This window comes from Parasteatoda tepidariorum, chromosome 6, assembly GCF_043381705.1.
Source record: "Parasteatoda tepidariorum isolate YZ-2023 chromosome 6, CAS_Ptep_4.0, whole genome shotgun sequence".
Lineage (NCBI taxonomy): Eukaryota > Metazoa > Arthropoda > Arachnida > Araneae > Theridiidae > Parasteatoda > Parasteatoda tepidariorum.
Genome location: NC_092209.1, coordinates 44,038,902 through 44,059,158, shown reverse-complemented (window position 1 = coordinate 44,059,158; position 20,257 = coordinate 44,038,902). Strand labels below are relative to the sequence as shown.

The 20,257-nt window shown below is 31.9% G+C and overlaps 1 protein-coding gene across 1 annotated transcript in view; it reads left to right on the top strand.

Annotated features, from left to right (window-relative positions):
* Nucleotides 1–130: 130 nt before the first annotated feature.
* Nucleotides 131–20,257, top strand: part of LOC107451796 (uncharacterized) — a 25,493-nt gene continuing 5,366 nt past the window's right edge. Inside the window, exons 1-8 of the mRNA XM_016068012.3 lie at nt 131–273; nt 1,654–1,797; nt 3,864–3,914; nt 8,930–9,004; nt 11,151–11,288; nt 12,778–12,864; nt 14,073–14,198; nt 15,126–15,382. Coding sequence (XP_015923498.1) covers nt 226–273; nt 1,654–1,797; nt 3,864–3,914; nt 8,930–9,004; nt 11,151–11,288; nt 12,778–12,864; nt 14,073–14,198; nt 15,126–15,382 — 926 coding nt within the window. The 5' untranslated portion in view covers nt 131–225. The remainder of the gene's footprint in view (nt 274–1,653; nt 1,798–3,863; nt 3,915–8,929; nt 9,005–11,150; nt 11,289–12,777; nt 12,865–14,072; nt 14,199–15,125; nt 15,383–20,257) is intronic.

The following is a 20,257-nucleotide window of genomic DNA, read 5'->3' as shown; positions in this document are numbered from 1 at the left end:
ATTAAATTTTTGAAAAAAATTTAGATGGAGTCCCTTAATTCTGAATATTAATTTGGTATCTATTACAAAGCAAGAACAAATGTAAACTTGTAACTGTAGCTTATTTAGTAACCATGGTAACAAGTAAAAGTTTATCATAGCAACAGTGAATTTACAACACACTAACTGAGCTTAAATACAAAACAGAAACAATAAAACACGCTGTAAATAACGGATGAATAAATTATGAACTCTCAACAATTCGATAAAGAAGTACAAGAAAGTGGCTTTGAAGTAAAAAAAAAATTTATGTACATAATATTTTATCTTTAGTTTCAGGATTGATTTCGTATTCCTCCTGCTACTAAATAATCTGTAATAGTCTGTTAAATATTAATTAAATATTGTTAAACATATTAAGTTTTTGTCGAAAATTGTAGGTTAAATTGCTTAAATTTAATAATAAAAAAATAATAATAAAGCAATATTTTGATGCACACTTGGAAAAATATTTCTTAGATATATTAACATCATCTTTTATAATCAATTATTTATTATTATGATGAATATTTTTCCTGATTGCACCCTCATGGGAAAATTCCTGTGGGTGGATGACTCATTACGGTATTTCCCCCTCCTTTTTAAAAGTTAACTGCATCTAAATAGTTTAAATTTTATTTATTTACAGGCAGTATTCAAGTGCTTACATATTTTAAAAAATAATTTTTTCATACTTCACTTTTTAATATAACACATTTACAGGTTTAAAGTAAACGATAAAAAAAATAAATAAATAAAACATTAGTTAATAAGTTAAATTGAAAAAATATTACTGATTTTTTTTTTTTTTTTTTTACACCTGTTCGTCGGTGAATATAAACCTCAATCTTATCAGAAAAAAAAATAATTAAATAAATCCTTAATTTTTTAATACTGTTTTTAAATGAAAACATTGGCCACTGGATTATCAAATGACAATATATATCGCTGCATTGAATATTCAAAAAAGAAAACTATTCTTACATAATAACCTTATTTTAAAATGTTCAGTTGGTGGACGAAAATCTCCAATTAAAGGATATTCAACGATTGAAGTAGCCTGCGATATCCCCTGACTTTAATCCTATCAAAAATGTATAGAACGTTTTTGGACGCTCAATTGCAACTCAAAGACAATCTCCAACGACCATCCATGAGCTCAAGGGTGCCTTGAAGCAAAAGCGGGTGCGGTTGCCACATGAATTGTTAAGGATCCTGGTAAACAATATGAAACACCAATGACAGAGTTCAGCAGCTGTTAGAGGTAGAGGCAATCATACACCCTATTCGACATGTTTTTTTTTGACAGGTTGTTGATCAACTACTGTGCTGGACAAGAGACCAGTTTCCATATTTATGATAGAGTTTGTGTCCATTTTTGTTTTCCTAAATATTGGTCATGTATCGGATGATATTTTGGCCAGGTTCTGTTTTTATTGATTTGCGAGGTTTTTTTTTATTGTAAAAAGATATTGTCTGTTTAATTTTTATCACCAGTGCAGAATATGAACTTACTTCTGCTGACATACTGTCAAAATATATGTTGTTCTGAGTTAATAAATTCTTGTAGATCAATATAATTTTTCTTTACAAATTATTAATGTGATACTGTTAAAAATTAAATTTCATTTCCAGATAAAGAAACTTTGCCGGGAGGGACTGCTATTTTCTTCATATAACTTTGATCTTGAAAAAACAGTTACAAGCGATGTTCTTCAAATTTATTCACCTGATGAACTGTATGAGAAAGCTAGAGAAGCTGAAAAAAAATTCGATGAAGTAATTTTTACAATATTTTTCACTGTTATTTTAAGGAGTTTTGTTTTTTTTTTCTTCTATATATTTTAGTTATTCGAAACTTAATTCATGACTTTATTTATTAATGCAAATACATTTTTTTTGCTTCATGCTAAATTATAATTACTATTATCTTTAATTGGATACCTACAAGCAACGTCATCGTGGGTATCGATATTGATTAGTTGTTGCAACTAAGCATTTGTTCATGTTAGCAACTATTCTTTCTATTCTATTTCGAGTAAGCCTATGCCAACAAACATGAATTCGAAATGCGATATTTTAATTGATCCTCGAATCACGCAATAATCTCACAACTATAATGAATTCTCGTAGATTTTCTTTACAAAAATCAGTCAACAATAAAACAAGCCTAACACCTGTAACGTTAACACGCCATCTTGTTTCTAAACAACCAGCTGGCGCTGAGGTTACTGGTGGTTGCGAATCAGCGGTTTTCTTCTTTTCGAGTTGAAAGTATCTCATTGCTTATGAAAAATTAGATTATATTATATACTCTGTAAGGTTTGAACTTCATTGATTTTTTAAAAAAGGACTCATCCCACAATATATATGCATGTAAGTTATGTAAAAAGTACAAATAGTTTCATGCTCCCAAACAATCCCAACACAAGTTAAGATTTATTTCATTACCATTTTACATAGAATTGGCTAGATTTAATTATGCATTTCTTTTCTTTTTTTTTCTTGTATGCCTGTTAAGGCAGTGGGGGTGCGATTGTTCCTGTTTTTCAGTGGCGCCATTTATGGACAGGAATTCGATTTCTGCCACGCCATTCACACAACCATAACCCGTTTATAGGGTGGGTCACATTCACACACAAACGAGAAAGGACATAGAACACACAGAGAGAGAAAGAAACATCCATGCCTTGCCCGGGATTCGAATCCAGGACCTTTCTGATACAAGCACAGTTTCCTGCCCCCTACACAGGCCGGTCGGCATGCATTTCTTTTTTATTTGTATTTTATTTCTGGACAGCTCGATTAAGTTTGAATGAGTGAAATTTGTATTATTATAGAGCGGGCAAAACTAAAATTTGTTCGATTAAACCTGATCTGTACATGTAACAGAATAAAGTAAGTCCATTTTTGAGAAAATGGTGCCAGCCCACCTATCCTGTTTGCATTTTAAATACTTAAAATGCATTTTTTTACTCCACTGTATAAGAATAATCTATTATGAGTCGTTATGTCATGAGTCCTGACCCCTCTAATTTAGCACTTTAAATGCGCATTACTATTTATTATCTTTAATTCGCTGTATCACCATATTCACCATTCATGGATTGATCAATATGTAAATTTGAAATCTTCAAATAATATTGTTACTTTATTGTTATATTTGCTAACATTAGACAATGAGTAATACTTTAAAAAAATAGGTTTCCACTAACAAAGTGTATTCATTTATTTATTTGATCCTACTGATTGTAGTTTCTTTAGTTTAATAACACAACCACACCATTATGCGATTGCTGAGAACCGTTTCATTAATTTTTATTTAATGAATTTTCAAGTATCTCATCCTTTCCTAATGTTATCTATTTCAGTTCACTGACTATATCTTGCACATCTGGGGTTTTCTCTATACCCTCACCATATCTAATTTTTATCTTCCTTCCTTTGTTTGACTATTTTGTTCAAGCATGTTTTACGGATTCCCTATTGGTCAAACTAAATTTTTAGCCATTGCAACTAGTTTTGGATTTTTCTTCTGCATCTTTGGGTTTCCCTTCTGTGGGTCGACCTTTAGGTTGTTTCTTGACAGAAGAAACTGAATTTTAGTACATTTGTTCTTTGGGACAATGTTTGTGACTTTGTATTTATTAATGATTTCGAACTTTATTTATACCTAACGTCATAAGTAATATAATTTTTGGAGCATTTCTTAACGAAATGAAATAGTGACGAGAGATAAAAGGAATCTTATTTTTCTTTCACAAACCCATAAAATAACTGTTTCTGGAAAATAAATTTTATCTTTATTAACAAAAATAACTTAAATTTATAATGATTTATTTCAGATTATTTCTGATGCCATGGAACAAAACAGACTTCCTCAATACCTAAGTAACGTAAGTACAACACATTTTTTTTTTCCTTCAAATTTTTCTAGACTAAAAATAATTTTTTCATTATTTGAAATGAAACCAATGGATTTTTTAACCAATCGATAGTCGAAATTATACTAAATTATAGTCATGGTATTCTTAGAAAGAAAAAAAAAGGTTTCCTTTAATGAAAAAAACAATAAAAATAACAAAGAATTTCTCAAGATAATTTGATAAATTTTTTTCGGGTATTTTTCCCCCTACTTTTAGAAAACTTAATGCTTGAAGGAAAAATTAATAATAAAATGCATTAGAGCGCATTATTTACGATGGTGATAGGTGTTAATTATCAAAGTGATACACCAATATATATATATTTTTTCGTTTAAAAAAAAAAACAGAAGTTTATTTAAACCGTAGCTCATTTTATTAAATTATTTTCTTTTTTGGAGATAAGTTGCATCCGCCTTTTGGCTATAATACTGGAATAAATTCTGCTTTTCGGCTATCTGGAAATGATTGATACTTACATTGAGACACCATAAAAACATTTCCTAAAGAAGTCGAATTTAATTTATAATGGTTCGCACAAGCTAGATTTCTTATATTGAATTATATTTATTTATGAACCGTATTTACCTTAAGAATGAGCGAAGCGTAAACTAAAAATAGATCAGGATTCGCGATCGCAACGAACTACAGATGGCGCTGTTGTATGAGGCGAATACCTGCGATTTCTATTTGAACAGTCATTCAGTTACTCTGTACTCCAGTAAAATGTTTGATATTCTTTCTTATGCAAACGAAAATAAAACGGTATCTCCTTTTTTTTTTTTTTTTTTTTTTTTTTTTTTTTTTTTTTTTTTTTTTTTTNTTTTTTTTTTTTTTTTTGGAGGAGGAGGAACATCTATAACGCATCGGAAGAATATTTGATAATGCCTGAGAAATAGTTTTACTAAATTTAATGATATAACATGATAGGCCTATTTAAACTTTACATTCCATTTTTAAAAATCATATTACAACTTGAAGGTAACCTTCGTTTAAGCAGACTAAAACATTTCTTAAGCATTTTCCTTAGCAATGAAAACCAACTTATCTCAAAACATGATGTTTGAGGTGTGCCGCTATTGCAGCCCATGAGCAATTCATTAATTAGCAATAAGCATAGTTCTTGTAGATCCATTTAACTGTATTAAACATTCTATATTAAAATATACGCGCCCCCCCCCCCGCCCCCGCATTTCATATAAAAACATCCAGAGTTTTGTAATATCTTTTTCTTTAACTTCAATTATCGTTCAGTATTTTCATTATTCGAATTTATTTTCAAATCATTTTTATTCAGTCTTTCGAATTTCAACTGAAGAGTAAATGATAAAATATGCATCAACACCTCGAGCTCATTAAGACAAATGCACTAATAATCATCCCGGAAATCCTGCTACATTTGATTTTCTTTCCTTTTTAAGTGTTCTTTCTTCTTCCTTACAGTTAAGATCTAAACTAATGTCGGAAACAATTATAAATAGAAGGTCAGAAGCTATTGTTGGAGCTTGCTATAAATAGTTAAAATATCATTTTATCTCTATTTCGTGTATATCGCAGGAAAAATATGGGTAGAATATATTATCTTTATTTATAATTGCCCTGGATGAACCGCGATGGATCAGGAGATAGGGTGTTCGCCTTCCAATGAAGTGAATCGGGTTCGAATCCCAGTCGATAGGAATTCCCCCTCCGGCTTTCACCGACCACAGTGCTGATGTGAAATATTCTCAGTGGTAGACGGATCATGGGTTAGAGTCCCCTTGGCGTCAGGCTAGCAGTGGGAGGTTCTCGTGGTCTTTCTCTCCATGTAACGCAAATGCGGGTTAGTCCCATCAAAAAGTCCTCCACTAAGGCAAATTTCTCCCAATACTTCATCCAGGAGTTCCCTTGTCTTCTGGATTGGTTTCAAAATTACAAGGATACGTAGTTGAACATTAGTAGTCGTAAACACAAAAATTGTATAGACTGTTCAACGTCGGTTATAAAATTATAAAATATTGTCCCGTATGAGCGTAATGGCTTGGGGGATAGAGTGTTCGCCTTCTAATGAGGTGAACCGGGTTCGAATCCCAGCAATGGCTGGTGGATGCGAATTCCGCATCCGGCTTGCACCGACCGCAGTGCTGACGTAAAATATCTTCAATGGTTGACGGATCATGAGTTTGAGTCCTCTTGCTGTCAGGCTAACCTTGAGAGGCTTCCGTGGTTTTATTCTCCATGTAACGCAAATGCGGATTATTTAGCTGACTTAAGAAGTCCTCCACGAATGCGAATTTCTCCCAATAATGGATCCAGGAGTTCCCCTAACTTCTTGATTTGGTTGAAAATTACAAGTTTAAGGAGTAGTACACTGAGAGTGGTAAACTCAGAACTAAGTCGGCTGTTCAACGCCGGATAAAAAGTAAAGTATTGTCCAGTATTACATCTTTCGTTACACCCGCCTTATTATGTCAATATCATCTCTCTTTTTATTTTACCCGCTATATATTATTGAAAATAATACAAAAAAAATAGTGCACCACTGGGGGTGAATGGTCGGCACAGTTGAAAAAGTCAGCGAATTTAAACACCTAGGAACAATTGTTACTAAAAAAAAATAAAATTAATGTTGGAATTGATAACCGATTGATGATGGCAAACAGATGCTACCCCAGTTTTATGAAACCAATTAAGATTACGACTGATTAGCAATAGAACAAAAATCAGCATGCGTAAAGCATTAATCCATCCAGTAATCCTTTAAGACAGCGAAAATTGGACATAGTACGCACATCCAAAACAGTCTACTAATTTTTGAATGGAAAAAACTAAGCAAAATTTTTGGAGCTATCCTATAAAATAATGTCTAGCAAATTCTCCACAATCTCGAAATTTATAATTGATATAGATACAATTGATACAACTCATAAAATAAAACCGAATAAGGTATCGATCAGAAGAATACAATCTCACAAAAATAATTGTAGTCGTATATTTACTTCACACTTGCACAATGGCCTACTTTTTTATAACCGTCGTTGAACCGCTGACCCAATTTTGGATTTATGAATACTAATGCTCAAATATGTAGCAGGGGTCTGTCCAGACATTTTGTGAAAGGTCCGTTTTTCGTGAAATTGTGAAAAAATTACTCACATTCTTTCAACCAGGGTCCGTTTTCATGAATTTGTGCAAATAGGGTCCGTTATTGCAAAAAAAACCTTTTCAAGGAGTTTTTAAATTATAAACACATACAAGATTATGCTCAACATTGTAAAATTATAATTAAAAAAACTGAATTTTCAAAAATAAACAACAATTTCTGTTTCTAAATAAGAGATGCAACATACAAATATTTGGTATTTAGCCTATACTGCTGAACGCAGAATATTAATTTCGGACGAATAATGGAAGAATCGTCTGCCGAACACAAAACTTAATTCTTTTACATCCATCTTTCTTGTTTTCTGCCCTGGAAAGGGTTTATTCGATTAACAAAATAATAATGAAGATAAAAAAATTTGTGAAGGGTCCGATTAAAAGAAAAATAATTTTGTGAAGGGTCCGTTAACGGACCCAAATTTCTTCTAAACAGACCCCTGTGTAGCCTTGTAAGTTTGAACCCAATCCAGAAAATAAGAAAACTCCTGTATCAAGTATTGAGAGAAATTTGCCTTTCGTGGAGGACTTTATGATGGAACTAACCCGTATTTGCGTTGCATGGAGAGACAAACCACGGAAACCTCCCACGGATAGCCTCATGGTAAGGCGACTCTAACCCGTGATCCGCCTACTACTGAGGATATTTAACGTCAGCACTGTGGTCGGTGCAAGCAGGATACGTAGTTCGAATCAACCAGCCATTGTAATTTAATAACTTAAATTATCTCTGGCTTTAATAATTTAATTTATCTTTGGAAAAAAGAATTTTATAATTGTTTGAAAAAAAATTGTTCAATTCGCGTAAAAAGTTCGTGAGATGTAGTGAAATACGCAAAAAGTAAAATTAGCATTAAGGGATCCAAACTTTGGAGAGCTCTCTTGACCAAACTGTTGGGATCATATTACCCAGATTGCAGCTACTCCGTATATTTAGGGGGTCAGAAATCCGAATCCGTCGATAAAAAGGTATGTTTATTCAGAGAAAGTACGTTGTTGTGTCTGATTTAGTTGCTTAAAATATCGTCTGCACTTATTAATTGCAATATTTTAGGTCAACCCTCGAGCCATTAAGATTGAGTCCTAGAAGGTGAATCATTGATCATTAAAAACCAAAACTTATTCAAGGTGGTTCGGCTTCTTTTTTTTTCTTTCGGTATACTGTTCATTTGTTAATAAAAAGTATGTTTTTCCTGTTTCTATTTGAGTAAATTACGTAACTCTAAAATTTCTAGTTTCCCTGGGCCATCCTGAATGTCAACTGATCGAAATATATCGGTAATTACCAATATATTTGAAATATATATATATAAAATAGGCCGGCTTTAATGCGAAATGCTGAAATTGCTTACATAAAAAAGTAAGATAAACGAAGCAAATATCAAAAATACACAAGTAAGGCAAATAACTACGCATTTATACTTTTTATCTGATTAAAAAAATATTGAGAGAAACGTTTTTGCGTCATGGGCAATAATAAAATAAAATATGTAAAATAGATTAACGATGATTTCAGATTATTGCAATTGTGTGTATCGGGGAGCGAAGCGAGCAGGGGTCAAGCCTTTTAGAGCTCAAAATAAAAGTTGACTGTGGCTTATAGTATTAACTGATGAGAGAAAACTGACTATGTTTAAGAGAAACTTCGCTTCAGTCTTTCTGGTAACGACTGTGAGAAGCTAAAACCCTGTCGAATTCTTCGCTGTTGCCTAGTAACGAAAAGGAATCAGATAAAATTCTGACAGAACGAAGGATTTTTTTTTTTTTTTTTTTTGACAAAATTTTTCTCTTATACCTTTTTTTTCCTTACGAGTGAAATGCTGAAAATAAATTAACTTTTCTGTTTTTAGCTGATGCAAGACTGGAAAACTGAAGCAGAAATTGTCTTCAAGCAATATGATGATATTATTGCCGAACTCAACCATGTAAGTTACATTTGAACTCCACAATTTTCTTTTAGAAGCTCAAAACTTGCATCATTCTTTTTATATTAGCGTTATAATCATTCTTTCTATAACAACAAACACGACTAGCACGGAAACCATTCACTAATGCCCTTAAAATTAAAAAGTACTTAACAGGTACAAAAAAAAGAGAAGGAAAATACAGAATCTATATGAAAAAGACACATAATATTTAAAATTGAGGTTCGTTTAACAGGAACATATAGTTTGGGGAAATTCACACCTCTGAAGCTGGAAGTCGAATGGAGGTAAATCGTTCTTAAGCCCCTATATAAAACGAAACTCGAAAAATAACACAGAACATTTTAAGTAACGTTCATTTCACTGAAATATTTTATATGGAGATGGAATCACACTACTGGATGGAGAATCTCACACTTCTGAAACTGGAAGACGACTGGTGGTAAATTGTCCCTCTATCCCCTTGCTGACACGAAACGAGAAAAATAACCTATAACATTTTAACTATAGCTCGTTCACCAGGAGTTGGCACTTGGCTCCGCCTTCATCACGTGGTATGCGACGATACTATTTCGCTATTTTTGGGAGAAGGTTGTGAGCAATCCTGATCAATCTTGCTATTTGGCGATCGTTTGGCAAAAATATTTATTTCGCAAACTTTATGTGCATTTTTTTAACAATAAATAATTTCATAAATTTGATGATATCTTGCGCCATTTTTTATGATATTTCTTTCTTTTGAGTGAATAGTTTGTCCTTTATGAGACATTTCGCTGGGAGAACAGCAGTTTTTAAATTTAAAGTATATTTAATTAGCTAGTGTAACAAAAGGTATAATAGCAGATGATAAAGCAAAGTAAGTGACTGAAAAAGAATTCACTTTTTGTGTTTGGCTCAAATTAAGGGTTGTCTCAATTTCAACAACTGAGATGTTTCTCTTTTAACTCCCGCGCTGAAATGAACTCTGCGTCCGCGGAGGTGGAGCCAAGTCTCAACTCCTGGTGAACGAACTATAATGTTTGTTTTAATGAAATATATTGTCGGCAGATCCTCGTACTTCTAAAGTTAAAAGTCGAGAGGTAAATCGTTCTTGTAGCACTTAGATAAAACGAAACACGAAAAATAACACAGAACATTTTCACTAACATTCGTTTCACTGAAACATATTGATTGAGGAAAATCGCACTTCTGAAGATTAAATTCGAATGGAGGTAAATCGTTCTTAAGCCCCTATATAAAACGAAACTAGAAAAATAACACAGAACATTTTAACTAACGTTCGTTTTAGTGAAGCATATTGATTGAGGAACCTCACACTTTGAAAACTGAAAGTCGACAGGTGGTGGTAAATCGTTCTTGTAGCCATAAATGAAACGAAACACGAAAAATAACATTTTAACTAACTTTCGTTTAAGTGAAACTTATTGTATAGAGAACCACAGACTTGGGAAGACAGACGTCGACTGAATGTAAATCGTTCTTGGTGCCACTAGATGGCGCTCTACAAAAATAGCTCTCTTGCATAATCCCATTAGTATATTTTTTCTTTTCTTCTGAAAACTACATCTATGATTATAGAAGTAACGAGCATTAGTATCTTTTATTTTCAAACTGTTTATTTCTTAAAACTTTTTTTTTAACCCTTTCGCGTCGTCTGTCATGTACGCCGACAGTCACGACGACACACTGGTGCGCCATAGCATTTTCTTGTACAATCCTGTCAGTCACGTATCCGTGATAGTGTTCTGAAACGTTTTAAAAACTATAATTTTTGGCACGAGATTCCATAGCGTCTCCATAGGATTTGAGATAAATGTAGATTTGACCGTCTACTCATAATGAGAAACATATGACTTACAAACACGTTTTATTATTATTATTATTATATGAATATGAGGAGAGTGTTCATATTTTGGTCTCGCGAAAGAGACTCGATGCCTCAGCAGATTTTGCACGTTTGCAACTCACTTCGCGAAAGTGTTAATGCTTGATAATCTTTTAATCTTAAATTATGGGAGAAATCTTCATTTAAATTAATAACTAAACCAGTAGAGGCTATTCTTTGTCCCAAGTTATTTAATTAAAAAAAAATTGAAGTGAATTGTAAAATTTCAAAACGTAATTATAAAACGATTTATTTTTGCAGGATGTAGATACGCAAGATATGGATTACAGAATAAGAATTGAAAATTATTGCAATCAACATGAAGAAATAAGAAATAAAACTGAAAATTTAATTTTAGAGCTTAATAAAACAGGAAGAGATGAAGTTAGTGCAACAAGGGTAAGTTAAATCTTTTTCTCTCGATAATTTTTAAATTAATTAAACTTTTTAAATATGTTTTAAATAAATTAATTATTTTTCGTAGAAATATTACATATAATTTTATTTCGTTATAAAATTGGTTATAGGAATTCGAATTTAGATGGGAGAACCGTTAAAAAGTGGCTTTTAATGTTATTATTATAATTATTATTAATTTGTATGTTCTGCCAAGTTGCTCTGATACTTATTACACCTATCAATGCACACATATATGTAACTTATGCAACAACAACTTAACCTCAGAAATAATTTTATGCAAAAAGTTAGGGTTGAAAGACATAAAAAAATTTTAAATCATTTTAAATTATGCAACTTTAAAATGCGAAGTCTAAAATTTTATAAAAATCGATTTAAAAAAATTTATCTTGTTTGAAAAATAAAAACTCTTTATTAGATTTTCATTTTTATATCTATAAATCTATTCAACCAATTTTGCTCGAATATTAAATTTTGTTATATAAATTAAGTAGTTCGAAAATATCTGAAAATATCTTGCGTTTTACTCTTCAAAATGTTTTCAATCACTGTTAAATTAAACCAAAAAATTATAAAAAATTGTTTTTTGCTGCATTAAATTTTCTTTGGATAATTGATTTTTATAAATGCTTGAAAATATTCAATTGATTAATTAGTTCCGAATATAAAACTTTAGGGGGAAGCAGACACAATAAGAATTTGATTGATATAAATAATAACAATATTTAAAAAATAATAATAATTGATCGATGTTAGTAATTATAACTGTCATTGTCGAACTTGTTGGATCTTAAATTTTCATCGCCTTTTAAAAGCATAATGAAAAAGAAAGGAATTTTGAATATTTGCAAGTCACCACTCCTTAATTAATTCAAACCAAAAAAATTAAAATCGGTGAATTAAAAAAATAGTGATTTAATAACCAAAAAGGGGGAAAAAAGAGGGAAAGAAAAGGTGAAAAAAAATATACAAAGAAGATTGCATAAATAAGTAAATATTCATTAATCGATATACATTGCTTTCAATTTATAATTAATTTGAGATTCATATTTTAATAAACTTATTCTTTTTAACAAAATTGTTATAACGAACAAAAACTGTGAATAAATATTTTTTACAGGCAGAAAAATTATTAAAGATAAAATAATATTTAATTTGATGAGGTTGATATTGAAAACGTGTTGAATAAAAAATAGCATTCCGAATGGAATATCCAAAAACTAGTGATTAAAAGTTTGTCACTAACGACACATTTGTAAATAAATATTGATGATTCCATCTGGAAAGAGAAATTCTGGGAGGCAGGTGGCTCGGATTTGTGTAGCTCGTGGTAAAAAAATTCCTTTTCCGATTGAATGTGACGTCACTCCATCTGGAATAATCATTCCAGAGAGCTCATAGTACGGTTCCTGATTAACTTTTATTATTAGTATTTATATTTAAGTAATTTTTGTTTTATTTTTTATTGAAGAATTCAATAATAAACCATTCGAAACGGATATCAGATGAGTTGTGGAATAAAAATGGTTCCTCGTTGGATGAAACATCAGCTGATAAGGTTTATATTTATTTAATATTTAATTACTTTATTGTATTGATTTAATATTTCATTACTTAATATTATATTGATTTAATATTTAATTATTTAATATTGTATTGACTTAATATTGTATTGATTTAATATTCTTTAATTTAATACTTTATTGATTTAATATTTCATTTCTTCATAGCTTAAATTTATGCATAATGTTAAACGAATAGTTCTTTTTTTTTGCTTAATTGAAAATAATTAAAAATAATATAAAATTGATACACATACTGCATTAAATGTTAATCTTAAATAATTATATATTTTTTATAGATAAATAGTATGTATATTATAACATACAATGCTGTCCAATGGAACAATAAAATGTATTTCGAAAGTTATCCGCAATATCTTTTTCCTTCAGAATGGTTAATTTTACCATAAGACAAAAGACCTTCATTCAGTTTAACATAAACGAGAAATCCGTAGTCCGAACGTTATAACATCTTTCGTATTTTTCCCCTCTGCGCAGTTTATGTTCGTTCCTTCGGACTACTTAAGTGATCAGTGCGGAGGCCTTATCTATTTAGGAGGTGTTGGTCTTTACACTTTTCGCCACACACAACTAATTTTCTCCTATAAATTTACGAGCAATAACTTTATTGTTTTTATCATGTAGGTCTTTATATATCAAGGTTTCCTTTTAAAAGTACTTATTGCTGGTAAAATGTAAAAAATTTCATTAAAGAAATATAAAAAGTCAAAATCCAATTCTATATTAATTAATTAGTTAAAAAATAATAAAGTCTAGTTTATTTATTACATATGGCTGCCAAAACGAGAAGTGGGTTTCAGTGAAAGCCAGTAACGATAGCAGCGCCAACAGAGTGTGCCTGATATGCTATGTGTAACTGATTAATCAGCTCACACAACAGCATTTAAAGTAAATGTAAAGTAGAGTTTTGAAAGATACGTCAATTCTTTCCCTCAAATAATACCATAAAAAAAGGGGGGAGAGGGAGTACTGAGAAGGGTAGGAGAATTTTATGGAATCATTTATAATAACAAGATAAAGCATACTATGAAAATATTCTTTGTTATTGATTTTTTTCGAAGAAAAGGTATAATTTTTTTCTTCACTATACATTTGATGTTCATGAGCTTATCGTTAATATTAAAATATTGCATTTAAATTGAAAATAGACAAAAAGCTTACTGTTTGTTCATTTTATTCATAGCCTTTTGACACATATTTATGGAAAACGCCCACTGAAATGCTTGCATTGGAACAGCTTGAAGATGTATTTCTGATAGAGCAGAAAGATACTACTAATTTAAGAATTGAATTTTTGTCTAAAATTTGTGTAAGTTTAATTTATTTTCTTTTTCTCGATCCAAATTTTAAGCCTAAATCCATTAAAAACGATGGCTGATCGAGATCAACGATGGCTATTCGATACGAATTTTGCACCCGGCTCATACAGTCCACAGTGTAACTTAAAATAACCCCAGAGTTGTCGGATCATGGGTAAGAGTCCCCGTGCTAACGAGTTAAATGTAGGAGGTTTCGTGGTTTTCCACTGCATGTAACGTAAATGCTAGTTAGTTCCATCAAAAAGTCATCCATGAAGGCTAGTTTCTCCCAATGCTCAGGTATCTCATTATCTTCTAGCTTGGGTACCAGATTTGGGTCTACTGTTCAACACCGATTATGAAATAAAATAAAATCTGCAATTGTGGAAAGAATATTTACTACATTATCCTGTCATTATTGCTAACTTTCTTACCCGACAATGATGCTCTGCTAACCCTAGTTATTATTCTTTTTCTTCCAATGGCCACCTGGAGAACGACCTTTGTCAACGGCAAATTTGTTAGCTACTCTTTCAGGGACACCATATTAGGTGGGGTTGCTCCCACAGTAAGGACAGATAGTACAGAGAATGTAAGAACATCCATGCCTTGCCCGGGTTTCGAATTCTAAAACTTTCGGATGTAAGGCCAGTACCCTGACCCCTACACAAGCCACTCGGTGCTAACCCTAGTTATAATAGGGATAATTTTTGCTATCTGATGTATTCAGAATAACATGCGTTGTCATCCTATCTTGTATCATGAAGTGCGGCTTTCATTTCTTTAACGAATATGCTCTGCAAAACCTGCTTATGGAGATAAATTTTGTAAAAATTCGGTATGATTTATATCTGTCAAACTTATTTTTAACGTTTTATTAATTTTAGATCTAGGATTACTGTAAATTAAATTGGATTTTTGTTCACTTTTCTTTTCAGAAAATGAGAAGCAAGCTTGAAGTAGACAAAATGAACTATAATCTGGACAGACAAATCCTAGAGCAGGAAATTTTTGACATGAAACAAAACTGCAATTCTAGTGTGCCAGCTATTGCAAAAATGAAAAGGAAATGCTTCCGTATGTTGGATAAAAAAGAAAGACTAGTCACAGAACTCAAGAGTTTAAATGACTTGATAAAGAAGGAACAAAAGTTGAAAGAGAAAATGGCGAATAAAAATAACGTTATTCTGCAAAAGTAAGAATTTTTCTAGAAATATGGATCATTTTCATAACACGGTGACAACTGATATCCGTTTGAAAAATATTTTTCTTGAAGATGTTTATAAGATGAACATTAATATACATTTTTAAATACAAAAATATGAAATTAAAAAGCATTACTTAAGATAAAAATAGTACATTTAAGAAATTAGTTGAAAGAGAACTGAAAATGTAGCGATTAGCAATTTAAAATCCACAAATAAGTTTTTCTCAAAAATTTCTAGAAACGGAAAATTCTTCTCTTATTTATGCTTATGTTAAATATTCTAAATTACATTCTAAAAAGGTTCTTAATTAATAAAAATATTATTTTTTGCAAAAATACTGCAATCCATAAAATGATGTCACGCCTGTTTACTACCCACATTACATTAAACTACACCAGTGTTTCCCAAAGTGTGGTACGCGTACCCCCGGGTACGGGAACAGTTCAGCGAGGGTACGAGTTCTTATGCGAAATATCTTGCAACAAACGAAAATTTGCGATTACGTATTTTTCTATTGGCTATATTTTTTGCAGAGTTAACCGTTAATAATTAGTGGTCTCAACAGCCAGTTGTGATTTTTAACTTTTGTGAAATTTTTTTTTATCACGGCAGCTGTTTTCACAGCAAAAACAATATCATCCTTCTCACTGATGCAAATAAACTTATTAACAATAAACATATTGTTAAAAAAATGCATTCATTTTTGTATTAGTGGTACACAGCGTTACGAAAAATTTAGAAAGTGTACACAAGAATCACTGAACATTAAAATTTATGCAAGGGTTTTATTCTCTAAAAACTTTTAAAACAAATATCAGGAGCTGTTTCGAATGTTTTATGTTTGGATGATGAAGCTGAAGCGTTTTTAGAAGCTTTCTTTATTCAAATTTAGCTTATAAGGCTTCCAGTTTAAACCAAATAGAATTATGACGTTGGTCATGTGTCTGTTACATTATCTAGTGATAGACATGTTAACTTAGTGATAGACGAAACATTATTTAACCCTTTTGCTCTACGCTGAAATTTGGGAACAAGGCGTGCCTAACTTCAGCACCCGAATGTTCGCGAAAAGAGCCCAAGAGAGACAGACAAAGGATAAAAGATTAGGAGACAAGATAGAAAATACCTATTCATATAACGAAGAGATAAGAGCCCATTCAGACGTTCTTGTTTAGCCCGAGATTAAGACCACGATTTCGGCTCGTGATATTCATGTTTGGTCCGAAATGTCAATTACGAGTCAGACTCGTGATATTCACGTTTGGCGTGAAATTAAACAACGAGCCTGACTCGTGATATTCAAGTATGGCCTAAAATTTTCATCACGAGTCAGATTTGTAAAAATAGTGCAATGGGTTAAAAGGTTTTCGTTTAAAGATTTAAGTTTATTAACAATATTAAAGTTACTGAAGTGCGAGAATTTGTGCAAGTAACGGGAATAATGGCAACATAGGCCCGACATTTTTCCACGTGTCTAGCCGAAAACCTATCAATAGAACAATTTTAAAAAATAAAACGAAGAAGCATTTTAAAAAGAAGTATACGAGCTGATTTAATTTTAAATAAGTCGTGATTATTTTTTAATGAGACGAATAAAATATCGAGATGTTAAAAAGAGGCGTGAATGAGATTTAGTAGCATTCTATAGTAATAAGGCTTAGAGTAGTAAGAGAGTAACAGCAACAGTAATATAGTTTGTCTACGGTAAGAACTCCCCTCGCCACAAAGTCTGAGGCCATCTGCTGCTATGGAAACAAGAATAGCGCATTTCAGGGAGGATAGCTGCAGCGAAGAAAAATATTCCCTTTCTCTCGCCGACCGAGACAAAACCTGTCCCAAAACTATGACCCCACTCCCCTACTCTAAATAGTTATACCTCGTTACCATAGTCATCGCCGCAGGTCTAGACGAATGTCTAGGGAAGTCCTTACTTTAGACAAACTATGCATTACTGCGTTTTGGTTATCGGGCTGCAAACACAGCACAAGTAAGTATTCCACATTGTCAATTTATCTAATTCTTGTTTAATTTATTAAAAACTATCTGGATACCTTCTCTTCTTAAGGAATAAAGAAAAAAGCAAACGACGCTGAGGACTTTTTTTTCTTCAGAAGTTTTTTTTAACAGATCATTAATATTTTAAGTAGCTGTTTACAAATTTCCTAGCTACAAATTGTTTTAAATGACATTTTTGGTTTATTTTTCGAAATGCTTTAGTTTAAAAACGTTACATAGATAAAAAGGAGCAGCATAAATGTTGCGACTAACTTGTAGGAGAGTTTGGGTACATCATCACGTTTTAAAATTACATAGGAGCCCATGACTGGAAATGTCATTATGTAGAGCTAGGGGAGCTTTCTTGTTGTCGAAGTATATTACAGCTCAGAAGAACACGAAGAAACAGTTCGTAATTGGGAAGCGTCACAAACCTTTTATAACATTTCCAGGCATTGGCTGCCAGTGCCATTTTAATTCCTGATAATGCCCCTAACTCCCTGCCAGGACTCTGATTTCTCTCCCACGCATGTGAATGACCCCTGACCTGAATGTGACTAAGTGAGGGAAACGGGAAGAGTCGTTTCTCTATAGTGGGAGACAAGGGCGCCGGCAGAATAATATAAAAGGGGGTGCAACCCTCTAACAAACTAACCCCCCCCCCAAAAAAAAAAGAAAATTACAAATATTCTGTTATTACATTTTGTTTTGTTATTACATATACTTTCATCTGTTAATTTCTTTCAAGATACATTTCTTCATTGTTAACAAGATATTTAAAAAAAAGTACGAATTTCTTGTACTTGCAAATTTTGCCACGAGAAACTTTATTGATAACGCTGGCATATCTACTGACTTTGAAACACAAATAATTACAAGCAGTAGTTTCGTATACTAACGTGTTTGTGCACGCTTAACATTGGTATTTGTTGTGTTGATATTTATTGAGTTTTAGAAGATATATATATATACTATGTATAAAGATCTGCTCTTACCGAAATTCATCACTGAAGCTACAACGTGGTACGGAATGTGGTGGAATAGAAAAAATTCTTATGAATCCCTCGAATACATCGATTTAGTAATTGAGGCCACACCGTTTTATCCAGCTGTAGCGGAGGCAATTAAAATTGGCCGAACTCTTCCAGCTACTACGTGCATTATTGAACGCACTTTAAATACAATGCGACGCATCAAAACATGGAATTGGTCTACAATGTCTCACGAGAAATTAAGTAGTTTGTGCATGCTCAATATGCATAAGAAAAGAATCAAAGATGACTCAGAATTCATTGAAAAAGTTATAAACAGATTTGGAGAAGAAACAAGGCTCATTACAATTCTTGTTTGATTAAACAATTTTTTAATTATTATGTATCAATAATTACTTAATTATTTGTTTTTGAATAAAAATATTTTTAATAAAAAAATTTATAAATTTTTTTTTCTGTATCTTCTGAATTGTTTAAAAAAAAAAGACAGTGGGGTGCAAGCGCACCTCCTTGCACCCCCCTGCCGGCGCCCTTGGTGGGAGAGGAAAAGATTTATAGAAAAGGGCACTCTTTCGTAGAAAAAATTATTAGGAACGGATGCTCTTAAAATATAGACGAAGTGAGAAGAGAACAATGTGGCTCCATGAGTAGAAAGATAAGCTTTTTCTTCAGAAATATATTTAATTGTTTATATTTTTTTAACATAATAAATCAGAACCTGAAATAAACATATGTATGATATAAGTCCTCGTCATCATTGAGTCTACCAAAACGAGACGCTAGAAAAAAAAGAACTTTTCACACTCCTCTAGAAGTTTTTCGCAACATTTATGAGACTCTCTTGTATATGTAACGTTTTTAAACTTAAACATTTCAACCAAAGTAGACTAAAAATGTCATGTAAACAAAAAGTCTGTAGCTTTAGGACAAAAACTAATTTCAGATATGAAATTCCCATACACGAATTTGGCTAGTTCAAACAACCAAAAATTTGAACTCCTGCGGTAATCAAATAATAACTAATAAATCGGTATTGATCAACCTTTCGATATCCTGTAAAACTATAGACGTATACCGACACAATTAATTAAGCTACATATTTTTTTTATTCATTATTATTTATTGCCCTTCCCGGTAGCTTTACATTATTAGATTAAGCGATATGTTTTTAGAACAAAGATAAATAATCCATAAAAATGTGCAATAAATTTAATTTTTGATTTATTAAAAGCGGCAAGCTAGCAAATCGTTCATATTATGAAATCTTTTTTAAATCCTATGGAAAACTCCTTCTTTGGGTAGCAGCGTGTGAACTGCTTGTGAAAGGGAGTTTTAAAGTAAACAGTTTGGGCTGCAGCGTCTTCGAATGTCTGTACACCAAATTTAGTGCGGTTCCGTTCAGATTGAGGATTTGTATAAAGTACATACATAGATACACACACACACACATATATATATATATATATATATATATGTAATAACAGGGCTCCAACCCTGTTATTAGTGTTGTATTTAGCTTGAAATAATTGCAGTCATAAGCCATCAGACGTTCTAAACAGGTTTATTTAAATATAGGCTGGTATTGATTACAGTTGACGTCCACACTCCCTACGGGAGGGGAATGGAAAAGACTTCTGGCAATTCCTGAACAGCTTATCAGGATCACATTATGATGAAAGGACACGCAAAACAATGCGTTCTTACGTTTTATACTAACATAGATTTGATGTAAAAAGGCACATTCGTACATTCCTTGTAACCTTACGCATTAAGGAAAATCATTTCTGCTTCCTTATATGGAATTGAAAAAGGGAACGATTCTAAAAATAACTCTTCCTTTGAAATATAAATCTATTTATATTTCAATGGTATGTT